Genomic DNA, 15924 nt, shown 5'->3' on the forward strand with positions numbered 1-15924 from the left:
GAGAGAGAGAGAGAGAGAGAGAGAGAGAGGGAGAGAGAGAGTCTTACACATGGGGAGGGGGAAAACCGCCTCTCACATCTGGCTCGCCATGTCAGAGGTCCAGACTCACATGCTGAAGTTATGCTGAAACACTGCTGCACCTTCCTCCTGCCAAGATGACTCGAGCAGAGGGGCTGAGGAGGGCACAAATGCTGGATTAATCCAATCAGTATATCTCCAGTGGCTCCAAATCTCTGCGAATACAGGACTTCATCCGCCTCCGCTGGTGCAGGAAGGTGACGCAGCGCGAGAGGAGCTTCATACCAGGTGAAGCGGTGACGACCATTGCGGCAGCCAGACGCAGCAGCCGGGGCGCACTGTCCCAGCAGCCAGCCAGCCGCCCCGGGGCTGTTCACAGTGGATATAAAGGCAGGATTGAGGAATAACGGGTGTTGACGGAGGCGCTGGTTTTAAGTCAGGGGGAATATGCGTCCGGCTGCACCGCAATGACAAGCCAGCGAAGGTCTGCCAAGCTACAGCTGCGGCGGTCGATCAGCGAGCAGCTGCGGGACTCCACGTCCAAGGCTTGGGATCTGCTGTGGAGGAATGTCCGAGAGAGACGGCTGGCAGGTCAGAGAGACAAAAAACAATGGGAATGAAACGTGTTTTAATATGCGGGGTTTGTTCTCATTCATTAGTCTGTCAAATAGATCAAGCTTCACAGCAGCAGCACGAGCGGAGCTGCAACCTTAAGGCACCCCGGAGTGTTTAAATATTTATCATAGATATATCGGGGTCTGGTAATTGATCACTGACCGCATGGAGGGAGATTTGTCTTTTGCTTTCCACCTTTAGAAGACATAATTTCCCCCTGCATTTCTGTTTAATGAGCAACTTTGCTGATTAACATCAGACGGATAAGGAAGACAAAAGTTTATCTCAGTCGATGTGCTGCATATAGCCTCTGTTATGCCTGTAGCGTCACGCGCAGCGCGCTCCCTGATATTTTGGGAAGGTCATTGTCAAATTTAGTGCTGAAAACAGCGCAGGCATGTGCTGTGGACATGAGTGCAGTCTGCTGGGGCTTCAGATGCCAATCGCTCAGCATTTGTTTAGCTGTGGAGAATTGTTTACTTTGATTTTTGCAAGACAGAGATTTGATATTATGGGTTTCGTGTTTCATGCAAATCTGTCTGGAGTCAAATATTCTGTGTACGCGCCAATGCACCAAGTTTGGAGGGTCAGCCGGGTTGCTCTATATTTACAGTGGCCTGGATGCGCAGACTTGGATGTCTCCCTCTCTCTATCGCAACTGTGCGCCAGAGAGGGAGGAGAAGGAGAGGGCTGCATCTGTCTCCTCGCTTTAATGTAATTACCGAGATGTCAGCCTCTTAAGCAAATTAAAAGATGAACATTCCCACATTCACGACCCCTCAAACCACCACAGGCCACCATATCAGTCAAAGTCACACTGCCTGTGTGGGGTATTCAAGTGCATACAGCAGTGATGAATCACACGTGTGTGTGCATGAAAAGGAGAGGCATTGTTAAAGATCATTCTCATATTGCTTCAGTGATGCTCTGCACAGAATTAATAAGAGAGCAATATCAGTCAAATGGAGCATCACAGAACACCTGCTGCCCCGGTAATCCTCTTTACCCTAATTTCTCACCGCTTCATCCTGTCCTCCAGCCAGAGCCCAAAACCTCCTCCACCAGCCCCTCCTGCACTCAGCCCACTGCTTAACCCATCAGCTCACAAGGCACACAGTTCACATCTGTCTGGATCAGACTGTGAGATGGGGGATCCTTAAAACGTGCACATGTGGCCTCAGCGTTATGCTAGTATTCAGCAGTGTACTTTCCCCTCTGTGTTGGGAGTTTATTGCCAGGTACAATGAATTTGTTATGAGAAGCTTAAAGTAAAAAAATCAATACAGCTACTTTTAGAAACACAGTAGCAAAAGAGCACAGCATGCTTAGCAGTGGCAGTAGCTCAGTCCATAGGGACTTGGGTTGTGAACCAGAGGGTCGACGGCTCAAGGCAGCATGAAGCATGGGCACTTCAAATCTTTGCAATACAATAGACATTGTTTATTGATACTAATCACAAAGTCATAAGCAGAAGTGAAAGAAACCTTTAAAATCAAGGCACAAACGACTACAAATTAGGAAAAAGCTGCAGGTCTCATTTTAAAAAGAAGCCCTTCAAGTGGTTTTAAGTGATCTAAAGGACGACACTAATGTAACCAGTCTGAGCTCCACAGTATCTCCAAGCTTCAGGACTCTGACTGTCAAAGCCTGCTCACCTTTAATCTTTGACCTCTAGACTTAGATACAGCCAAGGGAGCCCATTCCTGAGCATGTGAGGCTACACATGGGTTCAAAAGAGATTTAAAAAGATCTGAAATGTTACAAACGTACCTAATGTGTGCAGCAATCGCCTTGGGGATTAATAAAGTATTCTTCCTCCCTTCTTATTCTATGTACAAAAAAAAAACCCAAAGCATTTTAACAGTCAGATGCAGTCCAAATATAGCGTGTGTGTAAACTGAGAGTGCATAATCGCACCTGGATTTAGATGTAATCCCACGGGTTTTTAGGTTAGCGGTGGGGGTCGGGTCTCCCTTTGGGTATGGGATTTGCGGGTCTTAGTTGCTTTGGGGTAATTATTCATATATGTGTGTGAGTGTGTCAAAACCTTTACCTTGAATAATCTCTTCACAGCCAGTCACTGCTCTGATGATATAGTCATCAGTTGGCTCTCGCCTACATGAAACGGTCTTTCGCTGCCATATTGAAAATACTCAGCTAGCAGTGAGTTAAATCTAGTGATTGTATAGTTGAGTTATGTTCCCGCTGATGAATGTGAATCTCTCATTAGTGGCCCTGACTGCATTTGAAGTTCATGTGATTCAGCAGCCTCTTTGTGCATTCACAGATAATCTCATGGCTGTATCAACAATCTGAGGTTTCATCTTCGGTTCAAGCCTTTAGCCACGTGACACAAGCTACATTTTCTTATGTTTTCCCAAAGAAATCTGTGTTAAAGAGCAAGTCTTCCTACACAGCTGTAGAATATCCAAGATGCTGCTGCACACATTAGTTGTGTTTGTCATACTTCAGATATCTTGAAATCTCCTTTGAGCCCGTGTGCAGCCTTAGATGCTCAGGAATGGGCTCCCTTGGCTGTATCTAAGTCTAGAGGTCAAAGATTAAAGGTGACCAGGCTTTGACTGTCAGAGTCTTGAAGATTGGAAATATTGTGGTAGAGATGTCTGCCTTCTCTCCAATATAATGGAACTAGATGGCACTCGGCTTGTGGTGCTCAAAGCGCCCCAGAAATACATTTGAAAAAACTCAACAGCAACGTATCTCTCCAGAAATCATGACCTGCTTACTCGAGTTAATCCCCAGCCCTTACTGTAAGTAGTTTCATAGGAACTATTTTAGGAGCTACACACACCAACCATATCACTGCACAGAAGGAGGCGTGCATCTACTGCTAACTCACCTAGCATCACTGAGCTAGCTAACTTTACAGCTCAGGCAAGGAGGATGACATAAATGTTTACATCTTATGCTGTCACAAGCATGAATCTCTCGTCCATTAGTAGATGCACACTTAGGGTTAGCGGGTGTAGTTTGGTAGAAAGAAAATAGTTCCTACATCAAACTGATAGCAAGGTCAGTGGATTATCATCAGTAAGCAGGTTATAATTTCAGGAAAGAGACATTGCTGCTGAGTTTTTCAAATGTTTTCTTTTGACGCATTTAGCACCACAAGTCGATTGTCTTCTAGTTCCATTATATTTGAGAGAAAGCAGACATCTCTATAGTCAATATCTCCAACACCTTTAAGGGCATCACATGCTAGGGATTTGTATTCAGTTATACAGTTTATATCTTATATCCTGTACTCATATTCAAGGTTTGGGTTTTGCTAATTAAGTATAAAATTGTGGCATTAAAGGGGCGCACCACCTAAATTGATAATTCCAATATGTTATACCAGTGGCCTATGAATGTTCAATCAACATTTGTGAACATGAGCTACTCCCTCTCAAAGCCAGAACCCAGAGAAGTAAGTCTCAAACTTATAACATCATAGGGTATAAAGTCTGGAGCTGCTCTTTCGACAACGAATGGGAGCCTGATTTTGTGGTGTCATAACCTGGCTCCCGGGCCATGACGAATACGGGAAGGGACACAGTGGGTGTTGTAAATCAAAAGGTATTTATTGTAACAAGGTAAACAACTAAAAAGAACTACATATGGAGTGTGGATAAACAGTGAGTCAGTGATATAGATATGAGTGAGTGGAAAAATAGTGTAAGGCGTTGTGAAGCCAAACAAAGGCCAAAACATGCGGACGCTGGAGGGGATGAGTCCAAGTCGAGAGAGAGAATGAGCAACACAGAAGCTGGGCTTTTATTCTCCAGAGGCGCTGAGCCCAGGTGCTCCGAATCAGCTGCTGCACTCCTATGACGCCTTCAAGAACAAAATGGAAAAACAGTTTCTGGTGAACGACAAAGTCAGCATCTCAGGGGCCGACACAGTGCAAATAAGCTTTTTTCTATTGTAGTGTCCTCAGCTCTGAAACAGAAAATGTACCCATATACATACCCAACATTTTCCCAAGTGCGCTCAGTGTCATCTAGAACATCTTGTCTAATTCACTGTCTAAGGAGCAGCTCGACCGTATGACTCACAAATGTGAGTTTGAGCTTTCTAGCGTTTGGATTTGGGAGAGACTTGTTCATGTTTACTTAATTTTCGGACTGTCGTAGACCATAGGAATAACACGTGTGGATTTTGAAAGTGGGCCTAGTTCCCCTTGAATGAACACCACCTACATATTTGGTTCATTTTTACTATCACATACCTGCACCTGCTTTTTCCATTCTCCTCTTTAGTTTGTCTGTTTGGTTTTGTCCTGTCTTGTGCGGCTGTAACTGAGACAGACAGGCAGATATTGTATTACTGGTCGCTTACTACAGCCCTGCCCCATGCCAATCCATTTACACACATCTATTTAGCTGTCATGTTGCTGTGTCAGCGTGCTGTGCTCTGCGTCAGTTGGAAGGTTTGCTCAGCACTTTGCATAAATGTTACAGTTGTATCTAGACTAACATGAAAACTAATTTAAAGATGAGTTAATCTGTCCTACATATCCTCAAGAGGGCAGTCTAATCAAATTGAATCACAGATGTATTATCAGGCTGTTCACTCGCACCTCTCCTACAGGCGAAGAGAGATACAGAAGAAGCTCCACTGTAATACACCTCTACTGTGAGATCAGGTGTGTGTGTGTGTGACTGCTGACCTGAAGTTGACTTTGCCATGACCTACTTTTCACGTGCACCCCCTTCCCACTCTTACCCCCTGCCTATTACCTCCCTAAAATGAATTAAAATGACCCCCCTAATATCCTCCAGTCCTGGCACATCACTATTCTGCCAAACTAGGTCAGAGTACGAACTTTCCTCCTTCACTGCATTCCATAGGTTTATCTGCCAACATGTTACAGTATGGCGACAATCAGTCACACATTTGGACATTTGCATTGCTTACTATTACGGATTTTAGTTTGATGTGTTGCTATCTAGAGGCCCAAGCAGGGAATGTGGGTGGTGTGTACATGCTGGATAAGTTATGTTAATTATCATGTGGTATTGACTTGATGTGGATTTAGATACATTTTCTCAATGGCATTACTGTCCTGCTTAACTCTAGTAACAATGCTCCTACATACATTCCTCAGCACACTCTCACACACCCACATACTCTCCATTGTTCTGCCCTTTCCCATGTCACACTGGCAGGCATATGGTCTTTGGGATTTTGTTTTTTCCAGGCCTATCCCCAATCTGATCACATCTCCCATCTCAGATATTCCCTCCACTCTCACACACACTTGCACACTTGCCCGAGGCATGTACAGTTTGTGTCTTTGGCACAGCGTCAGGAAGCGGGGCAGTGTTCTCTGGGCTCTCATGCCATTGGCTGCTCGTCATGTGACCAAAAGGAAAGACCTTGTGGAAGCAAGAGTTTGTGAGTCTTCCTCCCATCCCAGCTGCGAAGTCAGCGTGTGTGTGTGTGTGTGTGTGTGAGGGGAGAACAAGGTCTTGTCATCCGAGTCAGGTGGTGTGATGAGGTTTGTGTGTTTGTTCTGCTGTGGTGAGCTGCAGGGGAGGAGGCGGGTGGGTGGGGAGCTGATTTGGCTTCCAGTGAGGGCATGTCAGAGGCAGGAATTCAGAAGGAGTGCTCACACAACAGCTCATCAGGGCGAGTCGGAGGACGACTTGTAGGTTAGTGAGGAGTGGATTGTCATGTTATGGAGGTTGTGGACAGCAGTGTGAGCGTTATGGATGATGTGGCTGTGATTATGGGCAGTGTGGCACGCAGAGCAAATGCTGCACGGAATGACGACACATCAAACAACAGTCTGCACTGTGTGGAGAATACAAACGGAATAAAACCTGCCAAAGACGAGGATGTGAGGGACAATGTAGAGAGTGCTGACACAGTCGGTGCAGAGGACAGTAGGAGTATAGAAACTAACAACATCAGCATGGATCAAAGCGCCAAGGGCGACGGTAACGACAGCGAGAGTGATGGCGACAGCACCAGTGAGGGAACTTGTCTGGAGGCCATGACGCGTGATGGACAAGACTACTACCTGAGGCTGGGTGACACCCCTCGACGGCGCTCTGCCCTGCGCCTCTCACGCATCATTGCCCGCAAGCAGCTGCTACGGAGGCTGGCTCAAGGTAGAACTAGAGAGGGATATGGCAAAGTAGTAATGTGTCCATCAGTGTGAGCAGATTTCTGTTTTTGAAGGGAAAAAGGGAAGAAATTAAATGAAGTAAAATGATTTTTTTTCCACATTTCTTGTATTTTTTCTTACAGATTTTCTGTTTTTTGTTTGTTTGTTGTTGTTTTTTAAAAGGGAGATGGAGCTTGAATAGATTTTACACTGCTATTATAGTGTTTAAAACGTCCCATTTGATTTTTTAAGTCTCCCTCGTGTAAATTTCCCTTTGGTTTTCTCCTCTCCTGTGAATGAGCTGAACTAGGCGCAGATTCAAACAATGTAAGCTCTGATAAAGAGCGTGTTTTAAAACACATAAAGGGACTCTGATTGCGGCTTTGTCATGTGCGTTTCCGTCTCCCTCACTGAGGAATTGCTCAACATTCAACCTTTCCTTCAGAGGTTTACTCAATACCTAATCTGAATAGCTCCAACTTTAAGGAGTAACCCATCTATCATCTGCCTCATTGCACTTTTTAAGTATGCTTTTTTGGCAACAGCTTACACAGCACAGGTTGGCAACGCTCACAATCGGACATATGCAGCCACCTCTCCTCCAAAGATGTCTTTCATAAATCTAAAAGAAGTCACAACAAACTCCAAAGGACTGCCGTGTTATTGTTTTTGTCTGTGTCCTCCCTACCCAACTTGTATTCCATTGCGACTTCCTCAACTTCCTGTCACGTGACTCATGTTTCCCAAGGAGTGAAGAGAACATCCCGCCTTTCAGAAAGTAATAGCTTCAGGCTGTTCTTATGTGCCATAAGTTCATTGTAGAAGATGAGTTGCTGTATTGTGAGGTTTTTCCAGGTGCTAAAAAGAGATCAGCTAGATTTTGTTCAGATTTAACTCATGGCACAAGACTGGTCTTATGAGCGAGCAGAGACGTGACAGGTCTTGTGTTAAGTGTTTTCTTTATCCCCTGGTGCTGAATTTGTCTCTGCGAGCCAAATCTTGTATGAGGCATTTAAAAAAACTGATAAGTGTGAAGGAGAGAGATATGACAGCTGTGGCAGGTGTGGAATGTAGATGGAGAAGCAAGTTTATGCCTGTGCTGGATTTGGATGATGGCATGACTTATTTAATTTTCACTCCCTGCCTCGAGCACTTACTCACAGTTTTCTCCTCCTCTACTGCACACATACTCTCCCTGTCCTTCTTGTCTGCCTCTGTCTCTCTATATATTTCTATACATGTACTCTCCCTGGCTGCATTCCACGTCTCAGCAGCTGGTAGAGTCCCAGACAAACTTAAAGTGACATAACCAAATCTAAAACCAGCCATTTAGATTTATAAATGCACATGGGCTATATACAGAAGGGTTATGGAGACAATTTAAAGTAGCGATAATTCATATTTTTAAATAAAGATGAACACATGACTGTCACCTGCTAACGTCAAACAGCAAACAGACAAAGTTAGTGACTAGCTGCTGAGCATGTTGGAGCATTTTGCAGCTTGAGAGCCAGATATTTCCCTGAGGGGGTTAAAAACACAGCTAAAAGAGAGTGAATATCTGACTCAACTTCATCAGGTGACCATGAACACAACTACAGTTTAATAATGCTGCTCTGTGCCTGATGGATGTGTAAATAGGCAACTGTTTGCCAACAAGTTTGCCATATCAACTTGATAAGATGATATTATGTCAGTGATATGCTTCTTTCCGCGGCCTGAAAGTGGCAAAAAAAAAATCTTGTTTTGAAACTTTAAATAATTATTTTGAGAAAGTTTTTGTTATTTTGAGATGTTAAGTCATTATTTTGAGAAAGTTCCTCATTATTATAAGAGACAGTCATTATTTTAAGATACCGAGCCATTATTTTGAGAACATTTTTGAAAGATTTTCAGATACTTATAGTCAGTGTTGTGAAACATTTTATAATTATTTTGAGAAGTTTTTGTGTTACTATCAGAGACTAAGTCATTATTTTGAGATACTAAGTTCTTATTTGAAGATATAAGTCATTATTTTGAGAAAGTTCCTCATTATTTTAAGATAATTATGCATTGTTTGGAGGTATTAAGTCTTCATTTTTAGAAAGCCTCTCTTTTTTGATTTAATTTAATTTTTTATTTTATTTTTTGTATAAAAGTTTCTAATGGTGTTGGGATATTAAGTCATAATTAAATACCAAGTCATTATTTTGAGCCATTTTTAAATATTTTGAGATTTCAAGTTATTATGAGATTCTTTGCCACTATTTTGAGACATTAAGTCATTAGTTTTGAGAGTTTCACATGATTTTCAGATATTAAATGGATAGTGCACCCAAAAATGAAAATTCAGCCATTATCTACTCACCCATATGCAGAGGGAGGCTCAGGTGAAGTTTTAGAGTCCTCACATCACTTGCGGAGAGCCAAGGGGAGAGTGGGTAGCAGCACAACTCCACCTAATGCAGGCTGACGGCACCCCAGATTAAAATGTCCAAAAAAACCACATAATTGAAACCACAACATATCTCCATACTGCTCGTCCGTAGTGATCGTGCGAGACCAGCGAAAGCACGTGAACACACATGAAGGCGGTGCCCATGTCTCACGGGCTTGTGCAAGTGCGCACACGTGAGCGTGGTGCACAGAGAGGCNGGGGCGCCGTAAGTCTCCATTAGGTGGAGTTGTGTTGCTACCCCCTCTCCCCTGGGATCTCCGCAAGTGATGTGAGGACTCTAAAACTTCACCTGAGCCTCCATCAGCATATGGCTGAGTAGATAATGGCTGAATTTTCATTTTTGGGTGCACTATCCCTTTTAAGTCATAATTTTGAGAACGTTTCTCATGATTTTGAGATACTAAGTTATTATTTTGAGATTTAAGTAATTATTTTTTAGATACTGCATCATTTTGAGGTACTAAGACATCATTTTGAGAAAGCCTCTCATTTTTTTGATCAAAGTTTCTAACTGTGTTGTGATACCAAGTCATTCAAATTAGATATTAAGTCATTATTCAGAGAGAGTTTCGCATTATTTTTTAGATACCAAGTCATAATTTGAGATAAGTGAGTCATTTTTTCGAGTAAGTTTCTTATTATAGTGATTTTTGCCATTTCATTGGTGGAAACGGGCTTTCAGTTTGTAGTCTGTTTGCGCTGGAAGAGTCACAATAAATGAAGTATACACAAAATTTTTGAGTGTGCCATTAATGGACACTATGATCCTACAAAGGATACTCATCACAGCATTCAGTGAACCTGCGTTCCCTGTGTGGAAGCATCTGCATTTGTTTCTCCTCTCATTTCTTCTGGATTTCTTTTATATTGTTACCAGTCTGTATTTACTTAGTCAGTGAAAGCTATCTCTAAAACAACTCTCATTAAGTGCATCTGTCAGAGTAAAAGTCAACACTCATCTTCGCAACTGTCACTCTGACAAATCACAAGGCTGAGCTGAATACCAGTCCAGGCTAAACGCTGAGCTCTTCCAATAGATGCTTAGTCACTGAATTGCGAAATGGACAAGACGCAGCACGCACTCACAGATGCTTTACACCGCCTTCATGTAACCATAGCCTGAAGCCATTTGGTAATTTGAGAAAAATGTAAATGCATTGCTGTAACACACTGTTTTACCACCATCTGCTGGGAAAAAGTGGCACAACCAAATGTACAACTTGATCACCTTCAGCCTCATCCGGTCTATAACATTCATCATAACACTCAGTGCTGTTAATAATTATGGCCGACCACTAACTCACAGCAGTTCTGCCACATCTGTCATATGGTATGGGCCGTCTGACCTCTGCTGACGCTGCGCCTGAACCTGCGCCGATTTCACGCCAGTGTTGATGCTGTTATACAGTACATTCCTGAGCGTTTGACATCATCGCAGATGAACCATACGGGATGGGACAGACATATTCCTCTTCAGTGTCCCTCCCTCCCTCCCTTCCTTCCTCCCTCGCTCCCATCTCTCCTCCGCTGCTTTTTTCCTTTGTGACCTTTAAACATAAAGGACTAAGTGCTTTAGCTTATGTGGGAATATGGCTGCTTTCCAGGCATCCTTTGAGTGTGTGTGTGTGCGCGTGTGTGTGTAGTCTTGTTGAAGGACTATGACTGCTCAATCCTGTACAGCCTTTACAAACCATGAGCTATCTCCTCTCTGTCCCTCATCAGTGTGGTGTATCTGCTCTGGTTATCAAAATGATTTCGACTGACAGGACACATTTAAATAAACAACATTTAAATATAGAACTTTGTAATCGTTAACCAAACACTTAGTTCTTCTCTCCGTCACGCCTCAGTCTGTGTAACAATTATCCCAGCTGAGTCCCTTTGACATGTTCAGTCCAGGAACATCCTGTTGCTGTTCTTAGCTCACATGCCGCTCTGGATGCCTGGGAAATTCAGCACAGGAAATTATGTCATTCAAGGTACTTCAGGGCCCTTGAGAGCCCATACAAGGCAGACATAACACTGAGAAAAGGCTGTCAGAAAGTCAAGGGAAGTGGCATTGGATAAAAGGGAGGAAATGAAAGGTGGAGGAAAGAAAGGCGAAGGCACACTTCCCAAGCAAAAAAGCTGTGAGGGCATCGGGGTGCCTGTATTGTGTGTATTATGTAACATAGTTGGCATTTTTGTTATGTAAGGAACTACCTTAACAGCCCCTTTGTCCCACACATGGACGCCCACATTCACACGCCCACACACACTCACACACATACCATCTGTCTACCTTCCCTACTGTCGTTCTGGTGGCTCGCTGCCTGTTGTCATATATTCTCCACAGCAGGAATGCAGTGACATGGAATAGACTGAAGGAAAAGCACGGTAGGCAGCTTGGATTAGCTCTGTCCGACTGTGTGCGTTTGTGTGTTTTGTGGCCCTCTGCTAACATGTTTGTGTACTAATTAATCTCTTGATTAAATTCTGCACAGATGAACAGCGGTGTTTTGTTCCCATGCTGAGGGGAGCTTTGCCACTTGGCACCTTTGAGCACCAACACAAAGACACATTGCCAATTATACGTGCAAGAAGAACTCAAACTTTAAGTCTGAGATCTTGGAGGAGGTTGTGTGTTTGTCTAAATTATTGCATTTGTTGTGTCAGATTGGGATTGGATCAGATTCAGCTGTCCAGTACAAGTATTTGACTATTTTATACCTTTTTTCCATGTAGAGTTATGACTTCAAAGGGGAGCTAATGCGAGCTAACTGCGCTAATACTGGATCGGAAATTTGCAACAACATTTTTGCCGACACAAAAGCCAGAGACTGCATCGTATTAAGTTGCCGTGAGCTGTAAATTCACCACTTCTAAGCAGAAGGCAGAATAACGTTGTCTCGGAGCTTGACACGTAGCTCTTCCTGTGGCCAGCTGTCTCTCGCCCTTTTCAAATAGGAATTGTGCAAATTTGCAGGAAAGCCCAATCAGTCTTCGTTTAGCATTGGCAGTATAAAAACAAAATCGGGGAGTGCAGCAAAATGCCACCTGCCTACTTTTGTTTATACAGAATGCGCCTTTTTTGGGGCAGTGGGGGTTGTGAGCAAGTAACAAAACATGTAGCTCAGCGTGTGACGTAAACAGTAACGTACAATACATGCCGCGGCTAGGCAGTCCTTCGGCGATTCTCTCATAAGTTGGCCCGTCCTTCACTGTGTGTCTAAACGCTCGCAGCTTGCCGGCAAAACGGCCCAACATTCGCTGAAAATCTGGCAGTGTAAAAAGGGCTTCTGTCTCACTCAGACTCACCTTTGGTCTGGGTCTGCAGTTGCCTGTACTGGAGAGCAGCATGAATGCAAACCGCTCACTCTGCAACTACTTGTTGGGGCTGAAACGTCCCCAGAAATACACTGACTGACAGAAGCGCGAAAAAAAAATGACTGCCCAACTTGGATAATCTCAGTTGACTGAAAGGTCTGCAGCTGATGATTCTTGTATCCTATTCTGTATCCTGTATGCTCGGGTCGACTGACTCTCTTAACAGTTTTGCAGACTTTTTCATTGACATTCTCTTGTTTACAAAGCTACTTTTGGCTATTTCCAGCATATTTATGTCTTTACATTAAGCCAAAAAAATGAAAATGGCTCTGCTCTCTGTTCTCAGAAAATGTTGTTATTATCTGTACCGAGGGTACGTAATCTTAAGGTTTTTCTGGTTAAGTAAAGGTTAAATATATAAAAATACGCAAAATTATTCAAATCTTCAACTGTCAGGAGGCAGCCCTAAATACTAGAATAGTCAGTGTAATGACGGTCAATTGATTAGTAACAAGATGTGCAAGTATCCCTCATTTATTCATCTATAGAAACTAAACTGAGTATTTCCATTTTTATGCGCGATGCTACAGCACAGTAAGAAACACGTGTGTGGATTTAAGTGTATTTTTGTCCTTAAAGAGGAACTCAAACTTAAGCTCGAAGATCATGTTAATCAGAATTACTGTATTTGTTGGGTATTTTTAAGATTTGATGCACTAGTTCGTATTTATGACACCACATCACTGTATGTGGGATTGACTCAAAATAAACCACTTGCCAATGTTCAATGTAGTGACTGAGCATGTCAGCCTTTGCAACGGTGAGAGGCTCATTGGTGTGTGTTGGAGGTCTGTGGCACAGAGGAATAATAAGGAATTACCAGGCTTTGGATTCACAGACAGAACTTGTTAGTAGGATCAGTTCGTGGTAGGTTTTGGTCTCTTCATTGGATTTGTTGACAGTAACCAGGCTTATCCTTTAACATTCTCTCCTTGTAATTTCCCCGATCTTCATCCGCATCTCCTGTTTTTTTTTTTTGGTTCCCTTAAAAAGAGTCGATAATCTTTCAGTTGTCACGTTCAGTAAATTAGCGGCTGGTGTGGTATGTCTTCCTCCCTGTGGTTTTCCCACAGGGTCTGTCCATCTCAGCTACCCCCCCTCTCCCACCCCAGCTGTCTGCCTGTCTCATCCTCTTTGCATTCTCTGACTCACTGGGGGCAACATCTGGACTGTGCTAAATGTCTGCGCCGCTGTGTGTACAGTATGTGTGTGCGCACACGCTGCATTCTCCCACACATTGTTCTGGTCCACAGTTTTGTACAGTAAAGCAAAAGACAGGGGCCGAGGTCAGAGTCTCCTTGCTGGCCCGCCAGTAGGCTCTAGCTGACATGTGAAGTTAGCGTCCACCAGTCGTCAGTCTGTGACCTCGGGGGGGCTGGCTGATGCAAACGCCAGCTGAAATTAGCCATTTCCTCCACGGACGTGATGGGGCAACAGCGGCTCTGGTGATGACAAAGAAGATGTGGAGTTGGTGGCATTAACCAGGTTCTCAGAGGAAGAAAGAAGAAGAAAGGATGAGGAGGTGAAAGTGAAAGGAGCAAAGGCTGATGGATGGCTGAAGGAAAGTATTTTGGGTTGAGATGAGGAAGGTGCAGAAAGAGTACAGAAGGATAAAAAGAAAGTTTATGTAACAAAGACAAAGGAGCAGAAGTTTAAAGAAGACAAATGTGAATGAAAGATGTAACAAGAAGAAGGACTGGTGCAGCATACGGCAGAGAGAGAGCTGTAAAAATAGAGTGATATTGTATGTGGATCCTAACAAAGCAGAAAGTGCGAGAGAGGAGGTTAAGGAGAAAATTAGAGGGAAGAGAAAACCTGCATGGGGCAGGCTGGAAGAGGGAGGCAGAGTTGTAAACACTAGGGTTGGAACGGCTGCGAGGAGGAAAGTACAGAATTGTTGCCACTTGATGGAAAGCTGGGTAAGAGGGCGAGTGGATGTGCCATGGGATGGAGAAGAAACTGAGCAAAGGAGAAAGAAATAGAAGCATGTCAGCAGCCGCACCATGAGGGCTTCAAGTAAGTCTTCAGTTCTCTTGCCCTGCAGACTCTCGCTCTGTGGTGTTTCTCTGACTCTACAGTCTATTTTCAGAGCGTTACAAGAATTTTTTTTTTTTTCATGATCTACCCTCGTGTAGCTTCGTATGTGATTTAGAGAAAGAGAAGTTATGCTGAGAATGCTGGGAGAGGGATGTAATTGCTGGATTGCGGTGAGAGGATCATTTCCTCTGACCGTTCTCATCTCTGATGGTGAAGACGAAGGCTTTTTATTGCCCTGCTGAACTTTGTCCCTTGTGTTTCTGCGGTGCCTCTCCCGTTCAATGCCAGCACCTCTGAATCAGTGAACGAGACAAGTGAGAGTGAATGAGTGGGGTTTTTAAGGAGGTATGAGTTAAAGGCAGTGACTGCAGAATGCAGCGTGGTGCATAAATAATGTTGGTGGCTTTTCTTTTTTTCATTGGTGCAAGAAACAAAACAGTAGTGACTTTACAGGTACAACAATGATAGGAAGGTGGGAAATATACACAAGGACAGACCAAAAAAAAAAAAATCAAGATGATATACAGAGCTTGACATAATACATTTATGTGTAGAACATGACAAACAAAAAAAATGTTATAATAATTCTTGAATAAACATCTTGCAGTTGCAGTTATTTGGGGAAATTTGTTGAATATGGCATGCATCATTATGTGTATGATTGTGTGTGTATGTGCAAATAATAATTTAATTAATAAAAATAGTAATAATATATATTTTGGAAAAAACAGCTGGGTGGTAACAGTAAGGGAGGACTTTTTAAATTTAAATTTGATAATTAGATGTGGTTTTGGTTTGTCGATGAGACTGAAATAATGTATTATATTCAGTAACTGTGGAAGTTTGTTATTTTGATCTTTAAAACTTGTCTTAGTTTGTCTGGTAATGGCCCTCCATTCTTAACTATTTATAATTTACTTAGTTTGTTATTGTTTTGAGTGTTTTGAGTGTGTGTGTGTGTGTGTGTGTGTGTGTGTGTGTGTGTGTTTGAACACTTGAGGCGAGGACATGTATGAAACAGAGGTTTTGGGGTCCTCCGCTTGAAAATTTTGAGCATCAGACATGCAATTCTCTGCACTTTGGTGATTTTTTTATGCACTAGTCCATACCCATTGAGTACAGCATACCATACCATGACTTAGTCATACCAAAGATTAGAAAAAAACAAACATACGGCCACAGGGGGAGCCACAGCGATCGGTGGCATTTTAGCCATTTTTAAGCATTTTTCTGTTGTTATAGCGCCACCCAGTTGCCAATTAGAGTTAAATTTCTCCAGTCACCTTGAGGTGTCCTGTTCTACATATCTACCAAGTTTAGTAAAAATCGATAT

At 43.1% G+C, this 15924-nt stretch overlaps 1 protein-coding gene across 5 annotated transcripts in view; it reads left to right on the forward strand.

Annotated features, from left to right (window-relative positions):
• Positions 1–15924, forward strand: part of LOC126387970 (stAR-related lipid transfer protein 13-like) — a 72619-nt gene that overhangs the window by 39644 nt on the left and 17051 nt on the right. Inside the window, exon 1 of one of the 5 annotated variants that reach the window (XM_050040799.1) lies at positions 93–609. The exons of 2 other annotated variants lie outside the window; for them this stretch is intronic. In XM_050040799.1, the coding sequence (XP_049896756.1) occupies positions 486–609 (124 nt within the window). In that variant the 5' untranslated portion in view covers positions 93–485. Of the gene's footprint in view, positions 1–92; positions 610–6217; positions 6753–13580; positions 14571–15924 lie in introns of those variants that run through there. 2 more of the 5 variants (XM_050040796.1, XM_050040800.1) reach the window with 2 other exon arrangements.

This window comes from Epinephelus moara, chromosome 3, assembly GCF_006386435.1.
Source record: "Epinephelus moara isolate mb chromosome 3, YSFRI_EMoa_1.0, whole genome shotgun sequence".
Lineage (NCBI taxonomy): Eukaryota > Metazoa > Chordata > Actinopteri > Perciformes > Serranidae > Epinephelus > Epinephelus moara.